This window comes from Heterodontus francisci, chromosome 25 (assembly GCF_036365525.1).
Source record: "Heterodontus francisci isolate sHetFra1 chromosome 25, sHetFra1.hap1, whole genome shotgun sequence".
NCBI classification, from domain to species: domain Eukaryota; kingdom Metazoa; phylum Chordata; class Chondrichthyes; order Heterodontiformes; family Heterodontidae; genus Heterodontus; species Heterodontus francisci.
In genome coordinates this window covers 66,032,188-66,051,100 of record NC_090395.1, presented here as the reverse complement: position 1 = coordinate 66,051,100, position 18,913 = coordinate 66,032,188, and the positions used below count along the sequence as shown (strand labels likewise).

General features: G+C 44.6%; 1 protein-coding gene across 1 annotated transcript; it reads left to right on the top strand.

Moving 5' to 3' along the window:
• Window positions 1-218: 218 nt before the first annotated feature.
• Window positions 219-17,568, top strand: LOC137384039 (EF-hand and coiled-coil domain-containing protein 1-like). Its single transcript, XM_068057602.1, has 7 exons — window positions 219-1,249; window positions 7,487-7,686; window positions 8,289-8,412; window positions 9,899-10,067; window positions 13,127-13,285; window positions 17,269-17,338; window positions 17,430-17,568. The coding sequence occupies exons 1-7, from the start codon at window positions 219-221 to the stop codon at window positions 17,558-17,560; spliced, it is 1,884 nt and encodes a 627-aa protein (XP_067913703.1). The 3' UTR covers window positions 17,561-17,568.
• Window positions 17,569-18,913: the final 1,345 nt, after the last annotated feature.

Here is an 18,913-nt window from a genome sequence, read left to right as displayed (position 1 = left end):
TTAAGAAAAACTTTGCTGGGCATTTTATTAGCTTGTTTCCCCATCAAAATCGACGTGACAACATTTTAGAGGATTCAAATTCTCTGCCTTTACTGATCGAGCACCAAAACTTTTGGACTTTGAAAAGTTTGGTGGGAATTTTAAAAATCGTAATTTGCCCATTTTGTTTTTGAATTGTACCCCCCTCGTTTAAAGATCTAGTTTCTTGCTCTCGGATCATGCTGGCTTGCACAGAGTTGGCTGTAAGGCCAGTCCGCAGGACCGCCTGGCTGGTCAACACTTTGTCCCATCACTTCGGCTGCGACAGCGAGCCAGTGGACAATGACATCGTGGTGCTGGCCACGGGCGTTGACCAGTACCTGCAGGAGATCTTCCACCACCTCAACTATGAAGGGGATGGTGTGATCTCGGGGGAGGACTTTGGGCTGCTGTGCTCGGTGCTGGACCTGCTGGAGGAGGAGGAGGAGGGTCACTCCCTGCTCACTGACCTGCCCGAGGTGCTCACCTTCAGGCAGTTCCACGCCAGACTGTGCGAGCATTTCCACCAGCGGTGCGAGCAGAAGCCGGGCCGGCTGCCCGTGGGGAAGGAGACCGAGCACATCGAGAGGCAGATCCGCCTGAGATGCCCCCGCAGGCGGCGGAGGAAGAAATGCGTCTCCTTCGACCTGTCCAAGGGCTGGAGGGAGGAGAGCCCGGCTCCCGGCAGCGGCTGCCCGGGGGAGAGCAGCCCCAGCTCGCTGGAGCTGGAGAACGCCAGCCTGCGGGAGCTGGTGGAGGATCTCCGCGGGGCTCTGCAGAGCAGCGATGCCCGCTGCCTGGCTCTGCAAGTGGCCCTGCAAAAGGTCTACACCGGGAGTGGCCTGGAGCCCCAGAGCTGGGTGAAGAAGAGGAGAGCCAGGGACAGAGAGGAAAGCTGCCCAGCCTGGCAGAGCCCTCGGGGCTTCAGGAGTGTGCTCCGGGAGCTGGAGCTGATTAGGTCCTCCAGAGATGGGCAGATTGACGAGGCCATGCGCTTTAACCAGCAGCTGGAGCAGGAGCTGACGGAAGCTCATGGTCTGCTGGTGCAGTGGGAGCACTGCCTCTGGGCTCTCAAAGCTGGCAATGCCCAGATCAGAAGGAAAGCAGAGCGTGCGAGTGCATCTCTGCTGGAGGGGCTGGAGAAAGTGAAGGAGCTGGAAAGCAGAGCCAAGCAGCTGCCTGAATTACAGAGCAGAGTCCAGGAGCTGGAACAAGAGCTGGAGCGATGCAGGTCAGTGACATTGTTTAAACCGTTCATTACCATTCACAATTGGCAAATTATAAGCTGAATGATATCTATTCATGAACATTTCACTTGGCCTAGCTTTCAAATGCTACCAGGGCCTCACGTCTTTAGGAGCAAGTAACTGGTTATAGACCTGAGTGGAACGTTGATGGTGGTTTGGCTTGAAATGCAGCCCAGACTGTTGCTTTTGGCAGTAAAGATTCAAAATATTTGGTTTGAATTATCTCCATCCAGCACCATCTGCTCCTCACTGTAATGATAGATAAGAGCCAGGGGCAGAGGAGGAGATTCCATCTGGCCGCTATGTCATCGCAGACATGAGAGGGAGGATTTCTTACTCAAACAAAAACAAGAAATGCTGGATTCACTCAGCAGGTCTGGCAGCATATGTGGAAAGAGAAGCAGAGTTAACGTTTCGGGTCAGTGACCCTTCTTCGGAAGAAGGGTCACTGACCCGAAACGTTAACTCTGCTTCTCTTTCCACAGATGCTGCCAGACCTGCTGAGTGAATCCAGCATTTCTTGTTTTTGTTTCAGATTTCCAGCATCCGCAGTATTTTGCTTTTATTTTAGGATTTCTTACTATTCCTATTGCTACTGAAACTGTGAAAGTGTTCTTAAGTGTAACATGTTTATGATTTCACGAAAAGGAATGACCAGGAGAAAGTCCCTTTTAAAATGCATTCTCGGGATGTGGGCGTCACTGACAAGCTCAACACACATTGGCCATCTCATAAAAGTGGTGGTGGGGGTGCGGGGGGTGGTGGTCTTCTGCCTGAACAACTGTAGTCCATCTGGTACTCCCCCAGTGCTGTTAAGTAGTGAGTTCCAGGATTTTGACTCAGCTACAATGAAGCAGCAGTGATATATGTCAAAGTCAGGATGGTGTGTCACTTGGCGGTGGTGGTGTTACCATGCGACCGCGCTTTTGCCCTTTTTGGTGGTGGACGTTGCAAGTTTGGGAAGTGCTACTTAGGACGCCCCAGCACATTACTGCAATGTATCCTGTAGATAGGGCACACTGTAGCCACAGTGTGCTGCTGGTGAAGAGAGCAGATGCTTAATTATTTCTGCTCTGTTTGTGACCAGAGGAAATCTTAATCCATGTGGGAAATTGCAAATAGAATCCTTTCATTTCAATAGAATATGGCACAGTGCCACATGAAACGCCAACTGTGCCATCTTTCTGACTACTACTTCTGTCATTTCTCTGCCCTGTTGAAGATAATGCTTAAAGTTGGTATGTTGCTTTCAGTCTGTGTTGCATCCCCATTGCCTATTTAAATTAAAGAATCAATCACTTACTATGAATTTAATCTGTTTATATTCCTCGTAGATTATGTCAGGATCGATGGGCACTACTGCTTCCATCTGAGCTGATCAATGCCTAGACTTTTATTATCTTTTGTGAACTTAGACCTCCAAGGCAGATATTCATCCTTGTTAACTAGATGAGCCCTTATCAACTTTTGATCGTTGAGGAAAAGTCTCATTTGACAACCTAACCTCTCACAACCACTGATCCTTACACTATTGACTCCACCAGCACCCCCACCTATACACAGTGAAACACAGAGATTTCTGAGACACCTGTGTATACAGTGCATCTAGTATCTTAAATCAGAACTAACACAGTTTGGAGCCTCATTCTCTTGGATCGTATTGCTGGCAAGACCAGACATTGTCAGATATTGTACCTTAAAAATGGACAAAGTCCTGAAATTACTTTCTAATGTTTGAACACTGCAGCTCATTGTACCTAGAAATGTGCATTGAGGACTGCCTGGTGTTGCTACTTGTACAAACTGTACTAAGCAATCTTTGCTTGAATATTTTTACTGTACTAAGAGCTGTATTGTTTATGTCATATTCCGACGAAGGAGCATTTATCCTTTTTGCCCTGAAGACATTTTTTTTATTATTAACTCATAGTGTGTTTAAAACCTGTACTACGTACAGTTCTTGTTTATTTAAAGGGTGAAAGGGAATAACAAAACACGTTGAAAACAATAAATTTTATTACCTATACAAACAGCCTTCCTGACCTGAAAATAACAGGGAAGGGAGATTACAGGAACAGTACATAATGCAGTTTTGTGCTAAATGGCCAACGCCTCTCTTAAAAATAGAGGACAAAGGAATTGGACGTGAACGTGCTTAGTGTTTGTTTGCTAATATTTGCACAAAATAATTTAAAAGGCAGCAAGTCTCTGCTCACATCTGTATTCATACTCCATCTGACACCACTTCAAATAATGCCTTCCAAATGGGAGCTAATTAATACCATTAGTTTCAGCAAAAAAGTTACTTCTCAGTTCATCTTAAATTATAAATAAATAATTACCTTTAAAACAGAGCTCTCTCCTGAAGAGAAGGATGGTTGAGGAACATCAGACCAAGCTGCAGGGTCAGGTCGATCTACAGACAGATGTGACTTGAGTTTTTTGAGGCAACGTTTTTTAATTAATATTCTTTCATGGGCTGTGGGACTCACCGGCAAGGCCAGCATTTGTTGCGCATCCCTAATTGCCCTTGACAACTGAGTGGGCTGCTAGTCTATTTTAGAGGGCAGGGGAGGTGGTGGCATAGTGGGAAGGCCACTGGACTAGCAAAGTGGAGGCCCAGGCTAGTGCTGTGGGGACATAGGTTCACACTCCACCACGGCAGATGGTGAGATTTGAACTCAATTAGAAAATAAGCTTGTCTAATGGTGACCATGAAATCATTGCTGATTGTCGTAAAAACTCATCTGGTTCACTAAGGAAGGAAATCTGTTGTACGTGTGACTCTAGACCCACAGCAATGTGTTTGACTCTTAAATGCCCTCTAAAATGGCCTAGCAAGCCATTCAGTTTAAGGGCAATAAATGCTGGCTTAGCCAGCAATGCCCACATCCCATGAACGAATAAAAATAAGTTAAGATTCAACAATATTGCTGGGGGGTCTGGAGTCACATATAGGCCGGACAAGGTAAGGTCTGCCACTAGATGCTGCGATGGGATTTGGACCCAAGTTCCCAGGGCATTAGCCTGGTCTCTGGATTACTAGTTCAGCAACATCACTACTGAAGAGGCATCTTCAAAGGAATCTTAGCAGGTCCCAAGATAAACAACCAGGAACCAGCAGTCAATTCCTACACCTCCATAAAAGCTCAGATTGCAGCTCTGGAGGCAGGAGAGGACAGAGTGCAGGATAGCACGATTTGCTGCTTCCAGAGTGTCTTGTGGTTTTCAGGATCTACTAGCTGCTGCTTGACCAGTTATCCTGTCCATTATTGGGGCCACAGGTTTGAGGGACTTTACAATGTCTACAGACCAGGCTCTTCTGAAGTTATAATAATAATAACAGACCAGACCAGGCTCTTCTGAAGTTATAATAATAATAACAGACCAGACCAGGCTCTTCTGAAGTTATAATAATAATAACAGACCAGACCAGGCTCTTCTGAAGTTATGGTGGTCAAGCAAGAGAACATACCAACCCCGCCCCCCCCCCCCCCGTCCGCCAGAGAAATTCACTCCTGTGGTTTGAAGAGAGTGGAGGGGAGTTCAGTACAATGGAGTGAAGTTAAATGGATGAAAGAAAAAAAACTTGCATTTTGATAGCACCTTTTACAACCTCATCAAGTGCTTTACACCCAATTAAATACTTTAAGCATAATCACTGATGTATGTAGGAAACGCAGCAGCTAAATTTCACATGGCAAGGTCTCACAAACATTTATGACCAAATATGTGTTGTACTGATGTTAGGTTGAGGGATAATGGTGAAGGGAGAGGAGCGTAACAGATTGGAATGAATTGAATGGAAGAACATGACGTGGAGTTGAGTAGAATGGAACTGAAATAATGCAGTGGGTTGATATGGAGTCTGCTGGAGACAGAAAGGGCAATCAGTCTACATGGTGATCCACCTTTGGACAAGACAGCTGATAAAATGGTCACAATTTCTTCTTAACTCCATGAATAATTGACTGAGCCCACAGTGAGCTCATGTATTTTTGAAGATGAGCGAAGTGGTCTGGGCTTGCTGAGTGTTTTGCAACAGGTTTTGCTGCAATCAGCTGTCTCCAAACTGCTGTTTATTAGAGTGAAACCACAGCAACTTGTAACACTTCATTAAGTGGCATAGATCATCTGCTCATGTCAGCATAACCAGACCGTTGTGATACACAATAGCAAACAGACCAAATATACTGCTCACTTCACAAGGCAATAGCAATTGAGTCAAAATGAAATATTCTCCTGTGTCCCGACAAGGGAGTGATGACACGGGAGAAAATAGCAGCAGAAATCAGAGTCATTGTTGTGAGGCTTCTCCGCACAATTATGCTTCATTGACATCTTTGTCCGTATGTGTTCCATTTGCTACATAGACAAAAGAAATAATGTCATTCTGTTCTGGGGCTGTACACATAAATGCAAGTACTTCTCTGAAGCACTCAGTTTCTTAACGCAGAAGGTGGTCAACAGTTGGAACAGATTGTAGGAGGAGTATTTAAGATTAGGAAACTGGACTCATTTAAAAGCAGCTAGATGCTACAGTAAGAAGGCAGTAAGCTTGGTATTTCAAAGGATGATTCCAATGGGGTGAAGAGCCTTCTTCATCCTAACCTATCTTTAACCTCTTGCAAACTGAACACAGGTTACTTGATGTGTACACACTGGTGCAATTCAGTTCGCAATGATTAAGAATGTAATGGTAATGTGCAAACTATTTGCAACTTTCCTGGGCCAGTTCATGTGCATAATTCTTCACAGCTCCAGACGCAGATTTGGACCCATGCAGGGAGCAGAAAACTGTGGTGGATGCAAAAATTAAAAAAGGGTGTGGCTAATTAAAGGGAAGTTATAAAATAGGAGGGCTTAAGAGGCATCTCAAACCATTGGAGCCTTGCCTGATGCTGAAAGAGGAAAGAGCTGGAAAGGGACTGACAAAACTGGGGGGAAAATAAACACAATATGCAGGTGTGGGTCTGAAAGCAAGTGATGGGTCAGCCTAGCACCTGATTCCTTTTTGGGGACTGCTGAAGTGGAAGTGGGACTGGCTGAGGGGACTGCAAAGAAGGTTGTCCCCATCCCCAAAGGTCAGCATTGCAGCATGTCTGGGAAGAGGTGGAAGTCTATCAGAGGATACAGCTGTCACTGGCTCTCCCAGACTTTGCTGAAGGTTTCCTTGCAATAGCTGGGAGAGCTCCGATTGTGTCTCTGTGCTGACTCAGATTCTGTAAAGACCATATCCCCTGGTAGTTACCAGTTGGCATTTGGATCATCCTGGCACATGTACTGAGATGTAATATCATTGAAAGCGTAACATACCAAGATTGGAGTCCTTCCAAAGGAGTATCCAGAATTACATCTGACGCATCCTATCGACGTCATTGGGTGTGAAGTTACAAACTATGGGTTGGAGCCTCTGCAGCCATTAATCTTCGATGGCGTGTGCAGCACTGTGCATGTGAGCGTACTGGAAGATGAGCATAGAATATCTCTGGCCTGCCTGCCCTTCTTTTTCTGGTTCTTTCCTCTTCTCCGAAAAGCTCACCTATCTGGGGATTCCCTTGGGGAAATCCACTGGTGCTGCAAATGGGAGCTGTAGTGAAAAAGCAATCATATCATGATTTATGGAACCTAAATGGGAACAGAATAGAAAATGGTCCAGAAGTGGTCTTTTAAACTGTTGTCTGCTCCTTCTCACTGTGAGGAGTTCAAATTCAACCTTAGCAGGCGATGGAATGGAATTTGATAATTTGTGAGCTGGCTCCAGGAGAAAAACAAAACAAGATGGGTGAGAAAAAAAAACAAACAAGTTCGTCAGTGTCCTTCAGGGAGGGGCGGCTGCTTGATCTGAACCTTCACACGACACCGATCCCACATCGATATGGATAACTGTAAAATCCCCTCTGTAGTAATCATTCAGTTGTTAAAAAAGAATTGCTTAGAATGCAAGGACTCAAGCAGACAGCCCACCACCACCTTCTCAAGGCAACTGGGGACGGGCGGTAAATATGGCCTAGTCAGTAGTCCACATCCCAAGAATACGTAAATAAAATTACCATAACAGATTTTGGCAACTGAGTTTTGTGTTGCTGGAATAGGTTTGAAGTTGGCAGATGTGATATGATATAAGGATTTAATGTTAAATAACACCTCCCTGCACTCCACAATATTGAGAATATTGACCTGCCAATGCTGACACCTGCCTTAATTTATTTTTAATTAAGATCACAAGAAGGTCAAGACAAAAAGGCCCCGGCTTCACTGAGCCACTCGCAGCACTTCCGGAAATATTGCAGCTCTAGCCAGAGTAACTGGAGACCCTCCCACCAACAAACACGGAGCCCACCATCTGGGAAAGCAGATTCCACCTCAGAAAGTAGGGAATATTGCAGCTGGCAGGATGGAGATCCTTCCTGCAATGAAGGTAATTTCAATTTGGAAAAACACCCTGCATCAAGTAAGATAGACATCGAGAGAGATACACCACGGAAACAGGCCTTTCGGCCCACCATGTCTGTGCCAACCAACAAACACCCGTTTATACTAATCCTACATTCCCGACCAAATCCCCACCATTCTCCTACCACCTGCCTACACTGGGGGCAATTTACAATGGCCAATTTACCTATCAACCTGCAAGTCTTTGGCTATGGGAGGAAACCGGAGCACCTGGTGGAAACCCACACAGTCACAGGGAGAACTTGCAAACTCCACACAGGCAGTACCCAGAACCAAACCCGAGTCGCTGGAACTGTGAGGCTGTGGTGCTAACCACTGCACCACTGTGCCACCCTGGTTGAGAAGATATCTATAAACTCCCAACACCAGCTCTTCCCTTCTAACAGAGACTGGGTGCATGAAACCTTTGATGACACTCTTATACAAGAGCTAATGCAACAAATAGGTTTGCTGCTGCCATTGACCATTATTTTAAATGATTTTGCTGTAGACCATTATTGTATTAAATCCATACTTAGTGAATCTTTATGAAGATGAAGTCTGTTAGTCTTCCCTGTTTTTCCACAGATGAGGGACGTTTACTGAGAGCAGTCGAGGGTCAAGCTGCATCTGATGAGGAGGAAGAGAGATGTGCAGAGGAGCAGCAATGTCAGAAAATGGAACTGAACAGAGTTAGCTGCAGTGGAGAAGGGTGCGTAAGATTCTCAAAATATATCAAGGAAAAAACCTCTGGTCACGACTTTCATCCTCTGTTCCTTCCAGTCCATGATTTTCCACCCATTATAATGTAAGTAGCATCACAGAAGAGGACAATCTAGACCCACAGGCCTTGTGTTCTTGCGTTCACTTTGCACCAACGCTAAACTTGTGTAGTGTACATCAGGTGTTGAGGTTCAGCTTGACTAAGGGTAAAGCAGAGTGACACTCCCTCCCCTGGGGATTCTCACCTCATTCTGCCTGGTGTCAGCCCAAGCATCAGGTAATATTTACAGCAGAATAGTTTCCCCAAGTACAAGTGGCAGCAGAGAACCTTTCATGCCCCCAGAGTATATCAGACTGCACATCATTTTGTTAGGCGTCACCGGAGGAAAGGGTTCCACGAGGCTGGCATGCATTCAGAATATTACACTATGGCATCAGTTCTGAGCAAGATTGCTGCACGCTAACTCTACAGTTGTAGATTAAATGCATACGTAATCTCCCCCCACCACCCCTCTGTCCCCAGCGTTATTCTGCGTTCCCAACGTTTTTCAAGAGTTTCCAACTTTGCTTTGTACACTGGTTTGCGGTTTCTGCTGTAAAATACGACATTGTTTAATAAACAGTTTATCATGTTACAACAAGCTAATTAACTCAACAAAAACAAGAAATGCTGGAATCACTCAGCAGGTCTGGCAGCATCTGTGGAAAGAGAAGCAGAGTTAACGTTTCGGGTCAGTGACACTTCTTCGGAATTCTTCTTCGGAAGCTAATTAACTCCTCAGGCATTTTCTCCCAACACCCTCCCTCACACCACAATTGCAAGGTGGAGGCACTAAATCTCAAGAAACACTCGACACAGAAGGTAAATATCTCCAACTTATCAAAAAATTACAAATATACACTTGAAGGAAGTGAAGCTGCCCCATTCATCGCCATCCATATTTGACAACCGCAATCAATTGTGCTCAACGGTTCGGGAACAAGTTAAAGCCCCGTTTGCCCTCTAAGGTGGACATAAAAGTTCCCATGGCAATCTTTCGAAGAGCAGGAGAGTTCTCCACAGTGTTCTTTCCAATATTAATCCCTCAACTAACAGCACTAAAAACAGATTATCTGGTCAATTATCTCTGCTGTTTGTGGGACATTGCTATGCACAATTTGGCTGTCAAAATTTATACATTTTAACAGGGTCTACACTGCAAAAAGTACTTTATTGGCTGTAAAGCACTTTGGGATGTCCTGAGTTTGTGAAAGGACCTGTTTGGGTGCAAATTCTTTCTTTAAAACCATTGAGTCCACGTAACTTTGCATTGTTTTCTAGTATTTATACAATATCCTTATTAATGCCTCGCATAATATTAACTGCACTGTCATTAACAAGCAACAGCTTTGTGGGGATATTAGTGATTTAGCAGACTTTGGAGGGTTGGTACCTTTATTTGGGATTTATTTTAAATTCTTGTCATATCCAATAGGTGCCATAGTAGCACATTACGGCAACTACTGTCTCACAACTGCAGCTGTGGTAATAAGGAAAGTGGTGCCATGGTCTCCAGCACACTGATGGAAAGAGAACAGGAACTCACAGCACAGCTAAAGAACAAGGAGAAACGAGTGACAGAGCTCCAGATTGAGACAGAGAAGGTACGAATGATGATAAAGCAAGTCTGCCAAATGGTGCAAATTCAGAAATTACAGCATTGTACAATGCACGGTTTGTTAATAAAATACACTCACTTTTCCTTCTTTCCCTCCTCCGCAAGAGGCAAAGTTTATGAGTCATTTCCATATCCCTATATCACTAGGACTGTGTTTATACTGTGGGAAACTTTGAGAAATAAACTTGGTTATGATTGTTACCATTGATTTTGATTTAGTCAACTGCACTAAAAGCTGTTGATTAATTTATTGAAGTTTGAGGGCATTTGAAACAATGCTTTTTTGGTTCTCAAATCAAGTGTAGATTCCAGGGTATGGAAGTCACAGTTAGAATGTTCTCAGACACAGTGTGATGGTACTCCAAGCAGCTGTGACATCAGAGCAGGATGCTGAGGAAAGACTTGCTGGCATTCATTTGCGCTGCTGTGTTCTGATCACAAGAAGAACATGCATATACTGAGGGTGGAGAGAGGAGCAATGAAACTGATCTCAGGCATAAAGCGAATGAGAGACGTAAGAAGACTAGAGAGCCACAAAACTGAATATTACTCTTAGGTCAGTCTTTTCACTGGCAGATGGCTGCGGCATGGACTTCCGTCTGATGCCGTGATTCTGACCCATTTTACTGGGTTGAGGGTCATTACTTGGGCTGGGCTGGCTTCTCGCCACAAGGAGGGAGCCCGCTGCTGCCAGGAAGGAAGAATGTGGTGCTGCTGCTGCACCGCCAGAAGGTGGAGGTGCAGACACCACAGTTAAAGGGGCAGAGGATCTCCAAGGTTCTTAAATTTCATAAACGCCACTTCAAAAGTCGAGGTCCTCAAAGCAGAGATAATGGCCTTAAGGGAGGGGAGGAGTCTCCCTTTAAACTTCAGCAGAGCGGCCTTGTTGCCATTACTCCCCCCCCCACCCCTCCCCACTTCCCTTCACCCCACCATCAGTGTCTGTACTTTCAACTGCCTAGCTGTCCCTAAACCCATCCACTTCTTCATCCTGCTTTAAATACACAATAAACGGGAGGATATTGAGATGGGTAGAAGAAGTGAGAGACCTTGGAGTGCATGTCTACAGGTCCCTGAAGGTGGCAGGACAGGCAGATAGAGTGGTGAAAAAGGCATATGAATTGTTTTCCTTTATTGGTTGAGGTATAGAATACAAAAGCAGGGATGTGATGCTGGATCTGCATAAAACACTGGTTAGGTCACAGCTGGAGTATTGCGTATAGTTCTGGTCACCACATTACAGGAAGGACATAATTGCTCTGGAGAGAGTACAGAGGATACTTACAAGAATGTTGCCAGGACTTGAAAGTTGCAGCTATGAGGAAAAATTGGATTGGTTAGGGTTGTTTTCCTTAGAACAGAGGAGGCTGAGGGGTGATTTAATTGAGGTGGACAAAATTGTGAGGGGCCGAGATAGAGTGGACAGGAAGGACAGGTTTCCCCTGGCAGAAGGGTCGTTTACCAGGGTGCACAGATTTAAGGTGATTGGTAGAAGGATTAGAGAGGACATGAGGAAAAGCTTTTTCACCCAGAGGGTGGTGGGTGTCTGGAATTCACTGCCAGGAACAGTGGTGGAGGCAGAAACCTTCAATTCATTTAAAAGGTACCTCGACATGCACCTGAAGTGCTGTAACCTGCAAGTCTATGGACCAGGTGCTGGAAGGTGGGATTAGATTGGGCGGCTAGTTTTTTCAGCCGGTGCAGACACAATGGGCTGAATGGCCTCCTTCTGTGCTGTAATTTTTCTATGGTTCTAAAACATTCCTCCTTCTTTGGCTCCGTATCCAAAATTTGATTACGCCTCAGTGAAACATGTTTGAATGTTTTTGTGTTAAATGCAAGTTGTTGTTTTTGTTCAGGCAGTTCTTGTTTAGACAGGACTCAGCACATGCTGAACAAGTTTTACATGCCTGAATTCCTGTCTTATTTGCTCAACTTAAGTCAATACCATTAGCAATTAAGAACTACTTACAACCAAAAATTACTAAGGTTCAAAATGGTCTCCATTACATTACCCTTAAGCTATGCATGCTGCAGTCCCACAAAGCACAGCTACCTTGGGAGGAGTATGGTTTCTGGGAAAATATCCTTGTTGCTTCCTAGAAACTACAGCTATTGGATTCAAACCCAGATAGTCATGTTTTGTGGGATTCTAGCTCCTATTTGTGCACAATTCCTCGGGATCCAGAATCTGTGTTTTAAAAAAAAAATCAAAGTTAGTGGAAAATGCTGTTGACACAACTTTCCACTTTCTGCCTGCTCAGTGCTCGGATTCCCTATCCTGCAGAAGCCTTTGATCCTCTGTCCTGCCACATGCCTGCCTTCAATTGTCCACTAGCTCATCTTGCTTCCTAAACAGAGGGGGAGGAGATGTCCATTTCTAGACTTTTTGTTATTGTGAATCTGTAAATACACAGGATTGGTCTGGACTGTTATGTCCTCTGACAGTTCCTCCCAGCTGGTCTGACGTGCCCTCACAACAGAGAGACCGGAACTCACTTTGTGGCGAATTGCAGCTCAAGACTAGTATCCCACCAACCCACAGAGACTGAGTAGTGGAGCAAGTTTATCTACCAACGCCATGTATGGGTAAATTGATAATTTTGGAAATCTTAAAGATGGAGGGGAGAAACTAAGAAATAAGTTGAATAACTTTGACACAGGGAATGACAGAATTGTATAAAAGACATTTCAGAGACAGTTGATACTTGTGCTGGTTTTTGGTCTTCCGCATGTGATGGAAACCGTCTGCCCTTTCAAATAGATGTAACAGATCCCCCAGCACTATTTCGAAGAGCGGAGGAAATCTCCCCAGAATCTTGGCCAATATTTATCCCTCAACCAACATCATTAAAAATAGATTATACAGTTGTGACCTCATTGCAGCAGCCAGTTTGCACACAGCAAACTCCCACATTACTACAGAGACTACACTTCAGAAAGTACTTCCATGGTAGTAAAGCGCCTGGGGACGTCCCAAGGTCGTGAAAGGTGCTATGAAAATGCAAGTCCCTCTCTCAGTGTGAACTCTACCTTGTTTTACAGTTGACCTGTTCAATGATAAAGGAGCTTCAGCTTAAAGGGGAGGAGGTGGAAATGCTGAGGATGGAACTGCAGATGGTTGAAACGGATCGTGTGCGACTCTCACTGATTGAGGAGAAGCTGACCGACGTACTACAGCTTCTGAAGCAGCTGCGAGTGCTGGTAATCAACCTTCTCAGATTAACAACTGTTGTTAACTTCATTGTTATAGGATGTACTGTATGTCTGTAGTATTAGATTCAATCCTACAGGGGTTACAGAAGAATGATCATCTCAGATCACTTAGCTGACAGATTCTGTCTGAACATTCATAACACACCAATAATACCCATACCTCGGTCAGGCAAGTGATTCTATTTGAACCCTTCACTTGGTAAAGTTCAAAACATATTATGGCTGATTGCACACACTCCAAGGAGCTGTATTCAGAGAATGGATTACAGGAAATGGCTGTAGAGCAACTTCCTAAAATGCACAGCATGTGAGCGCAGTTCCCTGCTGGGTGCACAAAATTATGGGATTGGCCTTTTGTTCACACATCCTTTCTTTCAGTGATATCTCATCCAGGTGCATTAAATAGGCTGGTAGGGCTTTAGGGTGGCAATCCATGTTTGACTTAATTGCTGTCCGTAGTTCTGTGCTGGAGTGAGCGAGTGGGTAGGCATGTGGTCATTTCAGGTTTTCACAATCTCATTGTGGCTTTTACAGGTGGAAGCTGGTCTTTTTCATTTCTCAGATGGTGTGGCTAGCTACTGGGTGTGGGCTGGGGGGACAAGGCACAGACATGGCATTTGCAAGAGTGATCATCTCAAGTAGGCCTCCAGAAACAGCAGCCCAGATATTTGGCTTTTCAAATTGGATTCTGTACATCAAATCACCCTTTTGGATTGACATCCATTCTCACAGGTCCTTTGTTCACATTAGTGTGGTGGGAGTGGCTGCATCTTATCATGGCATGGGATCGTGCCTGCTTGCTGCCAGTACTGACAGTATTATTGATCTACAAGCCACCAGCCTTTGGTAAGACAACCCACAAAGCATGGTGTTACGACCAGGTGGGAAAGGTGTCCAGGGATCCCTTTCAGCCTTCACCTGGTCTTACCGTAACAGGGTTTAATTTTAAACACACTGTATTTTGAGCTCCCCCTTGATGAACCCTTGTTCACCGCTTTCCAATTATAAGGCAAAGAAACCAGCACAGACAGGTTTACTTAGGTTTAAAGAAGAAAAGTTGAAATTTATTAAACTTTAATTCGGTTGACGCCTACGGATACACGACGCGCCCATGCTAGCATGCATACGCGATACACACATGCAAATAGAGACAGAAAAGAGCAGAAGAAAAAAATAAAAATGGAAAAGTTTGAGGTAATATCTGAAGAGGTTTTCTTACAATTCTTCAAGCTCACTGTAGAGTCAAGAACAAAGAACAAAGATAATTACAGCACAGGAACAGGCCCTTCGGCCCTCCAAGCCTGCGCCGATCCAGATCCTCTCTCTAAACATGTCGCCTATTTTCTAAGGTTCTGTATCTCTTTTCTTCCTGCCCATTCATGTATCTGTCTAGATACATCTTAAAAGACGCCATCGTGCCCGCATCTACCACCTCCGCTGGCAACGCGTTCCAGGCACCCACCACCCTCTGCGTAAAGAACTTTCCACGCATATCCCCCCTGAACTTTTCCCCTTTCACTTTGAACTCGTGTCCTCTAGTAATTGAAACCCCCACTCTGGGAAAAAGCCTCTTGCTTTTTGCACCCTGTCTATACCTCTCATGATTTTGTACACCTCAATCAGGTCCCCCCTCAACCTCCGTCTTTCGAATGAAAATAATCCTAATCTACTCAACCTCTCTTCATAGCTAGCGCCCTCCATACCAGGCAACATCCTGGTGAACCTCCTCTGCACCCTCTCCAAAGCATCCACATCCTTTTGATAATGTGGCGACCAGAACTGTACGCAGTATTCCAAATGTGGCCGAACCAAAGTCCTATACAACTGTAACATGACCTGCCAACTCTTGTACTCAATACCCCGTCCGATGAAGGAAAGCATGCCGTATGCCTTCTTGACCACTCTATTTACCTGCGTTGCCACCTTCAGGGAACAGTGGACCTGAACACCCAAATCTCTCTGGACATCAATTTTCCCCAGGACTTTTCCATTTACTGTATAGTTCACTCTTGAATTGGATCTTCCAAAATGCATCACCTCGCATTTGCCCTGATTGAACTCCATCTGCCATTTCTCTGCCCAACTCTCCAATCTATCTATATTCTGCTGTATTCTCTGACAGTCCCCTTCACTATCTGCTACTCCACCAATCTTAGTGTCGTCTGCAAACTTGCTAATCAGTCCACCTATACTTTCCTCCAAATCATTAATGTATATCACAAACAACAGTGGTCCCAGCACGGATCCCTGTGGAACACCACTGGTCACACGTCTCTATTTTGAGAAACTCCCTTCTACTGCTACTCTCTGTCTCCTGTTGCCCAGCCAGTTCTTTATCCATCTAGCTAGTACACCTTGGACCCCATGCGCCTTCACTTTCTCCATCAGCTTGCCATGGGGAACCTTATCAAACGCCTTACTGAAGTCCATGTATATGACATCGACAGCCCTTCCCTCATCAATCAACTTTGTCACTTCCTCAAAGAATTCTATTAAGTTGGTAAGACATGACCTTCCCTGCACAAAACCATGTTGCCTATCACTGATAAGCCCATTTTCTTCCAAATGGGAATAGATCCTATCCCTCAGTATCTTCTCCAGCAGCTTCCCTACCACTGACGTCAGGCTCACCGGTCTATAATTACCTGGATTATCCCTGCTACCCTTCTTAAACAAGGGGACAAGATTAGCAATTCTCCAGTCCTCCGGGACCTCACCCGTGTTTAAGGATGCTGCAAAGATATTTGTTAAGGCCCCAGCTATTTCCTCTCTCGCTTCCCTCAGTCACCTGGGATAGATCCCATCCGGACCTGGGGACTTGTCCACCTTAATGCCCTTTAGAATACCCAACACTTCCTCCCTCCTTATGCCGACTTGACCTAGAGTAATCAAACATCTGTTCCTAACCTCAACATCCGTCATGTCCCTCTCCTCGGTGAATACTTGATTGAAGATAGATCTTGCTTTTCATTGGGACCCAGTATTCTTCTTAAACCTCAAATAAAAACAAGAAATGCTGGAAATACTCAGCAGGTCTGGCAGCATCTGTGGACAGAGAAGCAGAGTTAACGTTTCAGGTCAGTGACCCTTCTTCAGAACTGGCAGATATTAGAAATGTAAAAGGTTATAAGCAAGTAAAGTGGAGGTGGGGCAAGAGATAACAAAGGTGAAGGTGTAGATAGGACGAGATACCAGGAGAACTCCCAGCAGGTTAATCATGTGACTAATTGGTCTGACCACGTCTTGGATTGTATCACCTTAGCAGTCTCTGGAATGCTCCTCTTACACAACAAAACTTGGTGATCAAGGTCCATTATGGTTTGAATGTGTCAGGGGAATGGTCCTTTGTCCTTCCACGCACTGTTAATATGCAAATGTCTTTTCCAGCCACGGCTGATCTGTTTAACAAGTCCTTTCTTCACTCCAGTAACAGTTTAAAATCGATGTTCATGACAAAATTAATGTGCCTCATTCTTGGCAGGTGGGGGCCTGGCATGACAATGGACTAAATCGAAGGACAGTTTTGAAAGCATCTGTGGTTGAATCTGGGTTTGGCATAACATGTGCAGGTTATGCTGTGCTACCTATAGCCTCTCCAGCTTTCCTCTGTCAAAGGGGGTTGGAATTTTCAGAGTATGTATGAGCTGTGGAACTTTTGGCAATGATGTTGAATTGAACATGGGTCTTGTGATCACTAGCCTTCACCCTTTGCACATCCAGAGGTCCAGTCAAACACATGGTGACATTATTTTGTTGTTAATAGCTGCTCTGGGTATCATGCAAGCACCCGAACGGGCTGGCAGGATATGGGAGGGAGTCTGTTTCAAGTGGGCAACACATTCCGGGGTGGTTGAGTGGATTAGTTTCATTGCTCACCACTTGAACCCACTGCTATATGTCTTGCTGCCTTTCTGATTCCAACTCTTATCTTCCAACAATTCACGCTCAATTATTGTTCTGTTTGCTCACAGAATATTTCCAGACGGTCATTGGGGAAAATCTTAATGAACACATTGGACTCCTGTTACAGTGCTGTACTTGGTAAGGGATCACAACAGTGAGATATTTTAAAAAGCCAGGATAATCAGCGGGTTTAACTTTTCACTAACAATTTGTGCTCCCTGCTTTACAGGAACGATGGGCTCCTTGGACATGTTAAGTGTTCTTCATCAAGAGCTGCTGTCTTGTGAGTTACTCACCAAAAGTTCATCTCAAACAGAGAATCAACAAGTCATGAAAAACTCCCTTGTGATATCGTGTTAGTGTATGGAAGCGGACGGATGCAACTGAATGGAATAAATAATCTGCAGCAGTCTTCTTCAACCTTTCCATCTTAAGTTCTTAGCTGAGATGTGTTCAACATTAATAGCCGGAAACCACTGAAAATATCTCATTCAAAACACTTTTCTCATTAACACTTACACATCAGAGGTTGGTAGGTTACAGGATACTGTGTATAGGCATCCAAAGCTATAAGTTAGATGCAATCTATGTTACCATGGACTCTGACTGACACATTTAACTCTTAGGGAAAGATTCTACAAAGTTGCTGCCCATCCCAGAAAGGCAAATTAAGAGCAGCTATCTAAGAAAGAAAGGACATCCCAAAGCGCGTCCCAGCTAATGAAGCCTTACAACCTGTTATTTTTTGGACAAATGTGGCAACCAAATTGTGCACAGCAAGATCCCACAAACAGCAGTAAGACGCGTCGGCTGGTTTATCTGTTTCAGTGGGACTGGTTGAGGGATGAATTTTGTCCAGGATACCAGGAGAACTCCCTGCTCACCTTCTTCAGAAAGAGTGACATAGATCTCTCATATCCACTTAAACAGACAGACGATGCTTTGGTTTAATATCTCATTCTAAAGGCGACACTCCCAGCAATTCAGCACTCCCTCTGAACTCAACTGAACTTTTATTAGCCTAGATTGTGTGCTCAAATCTTGAAGTGAGCCTTATCGAGCCATGTTCTACATTATTTGCCTTTGACTTCTTGTTAAGGCATATTCATGATCCCAGCCGCTAAGGAACTGTCCTATTCCACATAACTTTCAAGCATCTTTGTCTATGCTTAACTTGAAGAAACCCTCTATCTAGCTGGATACCTTGTCATTCAACTCTTTAGTGAATACACCATAAATGCTTAATCAGCTGTCTATTCCACATATCTACTATTCTGTATATCTGGTAGAGGAAAGAAATAATTTTAATCTGTAGATCTACTTGTGAATTGTCTCCTCTTCATCCCACCATTGGAGGCCATGTCTTCAGCTGTGAAGATCCACACTCTGGCATTCCCTTCCAAAAGCCCCTTCAGCTCCCTCTCTTCCTTCCAGAGCCTCCTTGAAACTCCCAACTTTGGCAACACTTTTGGTCACGTCCTCTAATATCTTATGCTTTGGCTTAACATCCATTTATTTTCTTTTGCTTTTATGAACTGCTCAAGGCCCTATATTTTTGTGCCAGAGAGACTCATGGTAAGGGTGGGGTTCCATCTGACCTGCAAGCGATACCAAGGTCAGCAATATAAACAGAGAAGGCTAGAAATACTCAGCAGGTCAGGCAGCATTGATGGAGAGAGAAACGTTACAGACCTGAAATGTTAACTGTTTCTC

What these genes read in the sequence shown, in the direction of transcription:
- LOC137384039 (XM_068057602.1), top strand. Translation starts at nt 219, where the DNA reads ATGCTGGCTTGCACAGAGTTGGCTGTAAGGCCAGTCCGCAGGACCGCC. An exon ending in TCCAGATTGAGACAGAGAAG is followed by an intron (nt 10,068 to 13,126) that starts GTACGAATGATG and finishes CTTGTTTTACAG; the next exon opens with TTGACCTGTTCAATGATAAA. An exon ending in CTGTTACAGTGCTGTACTTG is followed by an intron (nt 17,339 to 17,429) that starts GTAAGGGATCAC and finishes CCTGCTTTACAG; the next exon opens with GAACGATGGGCTCCTTGGAC.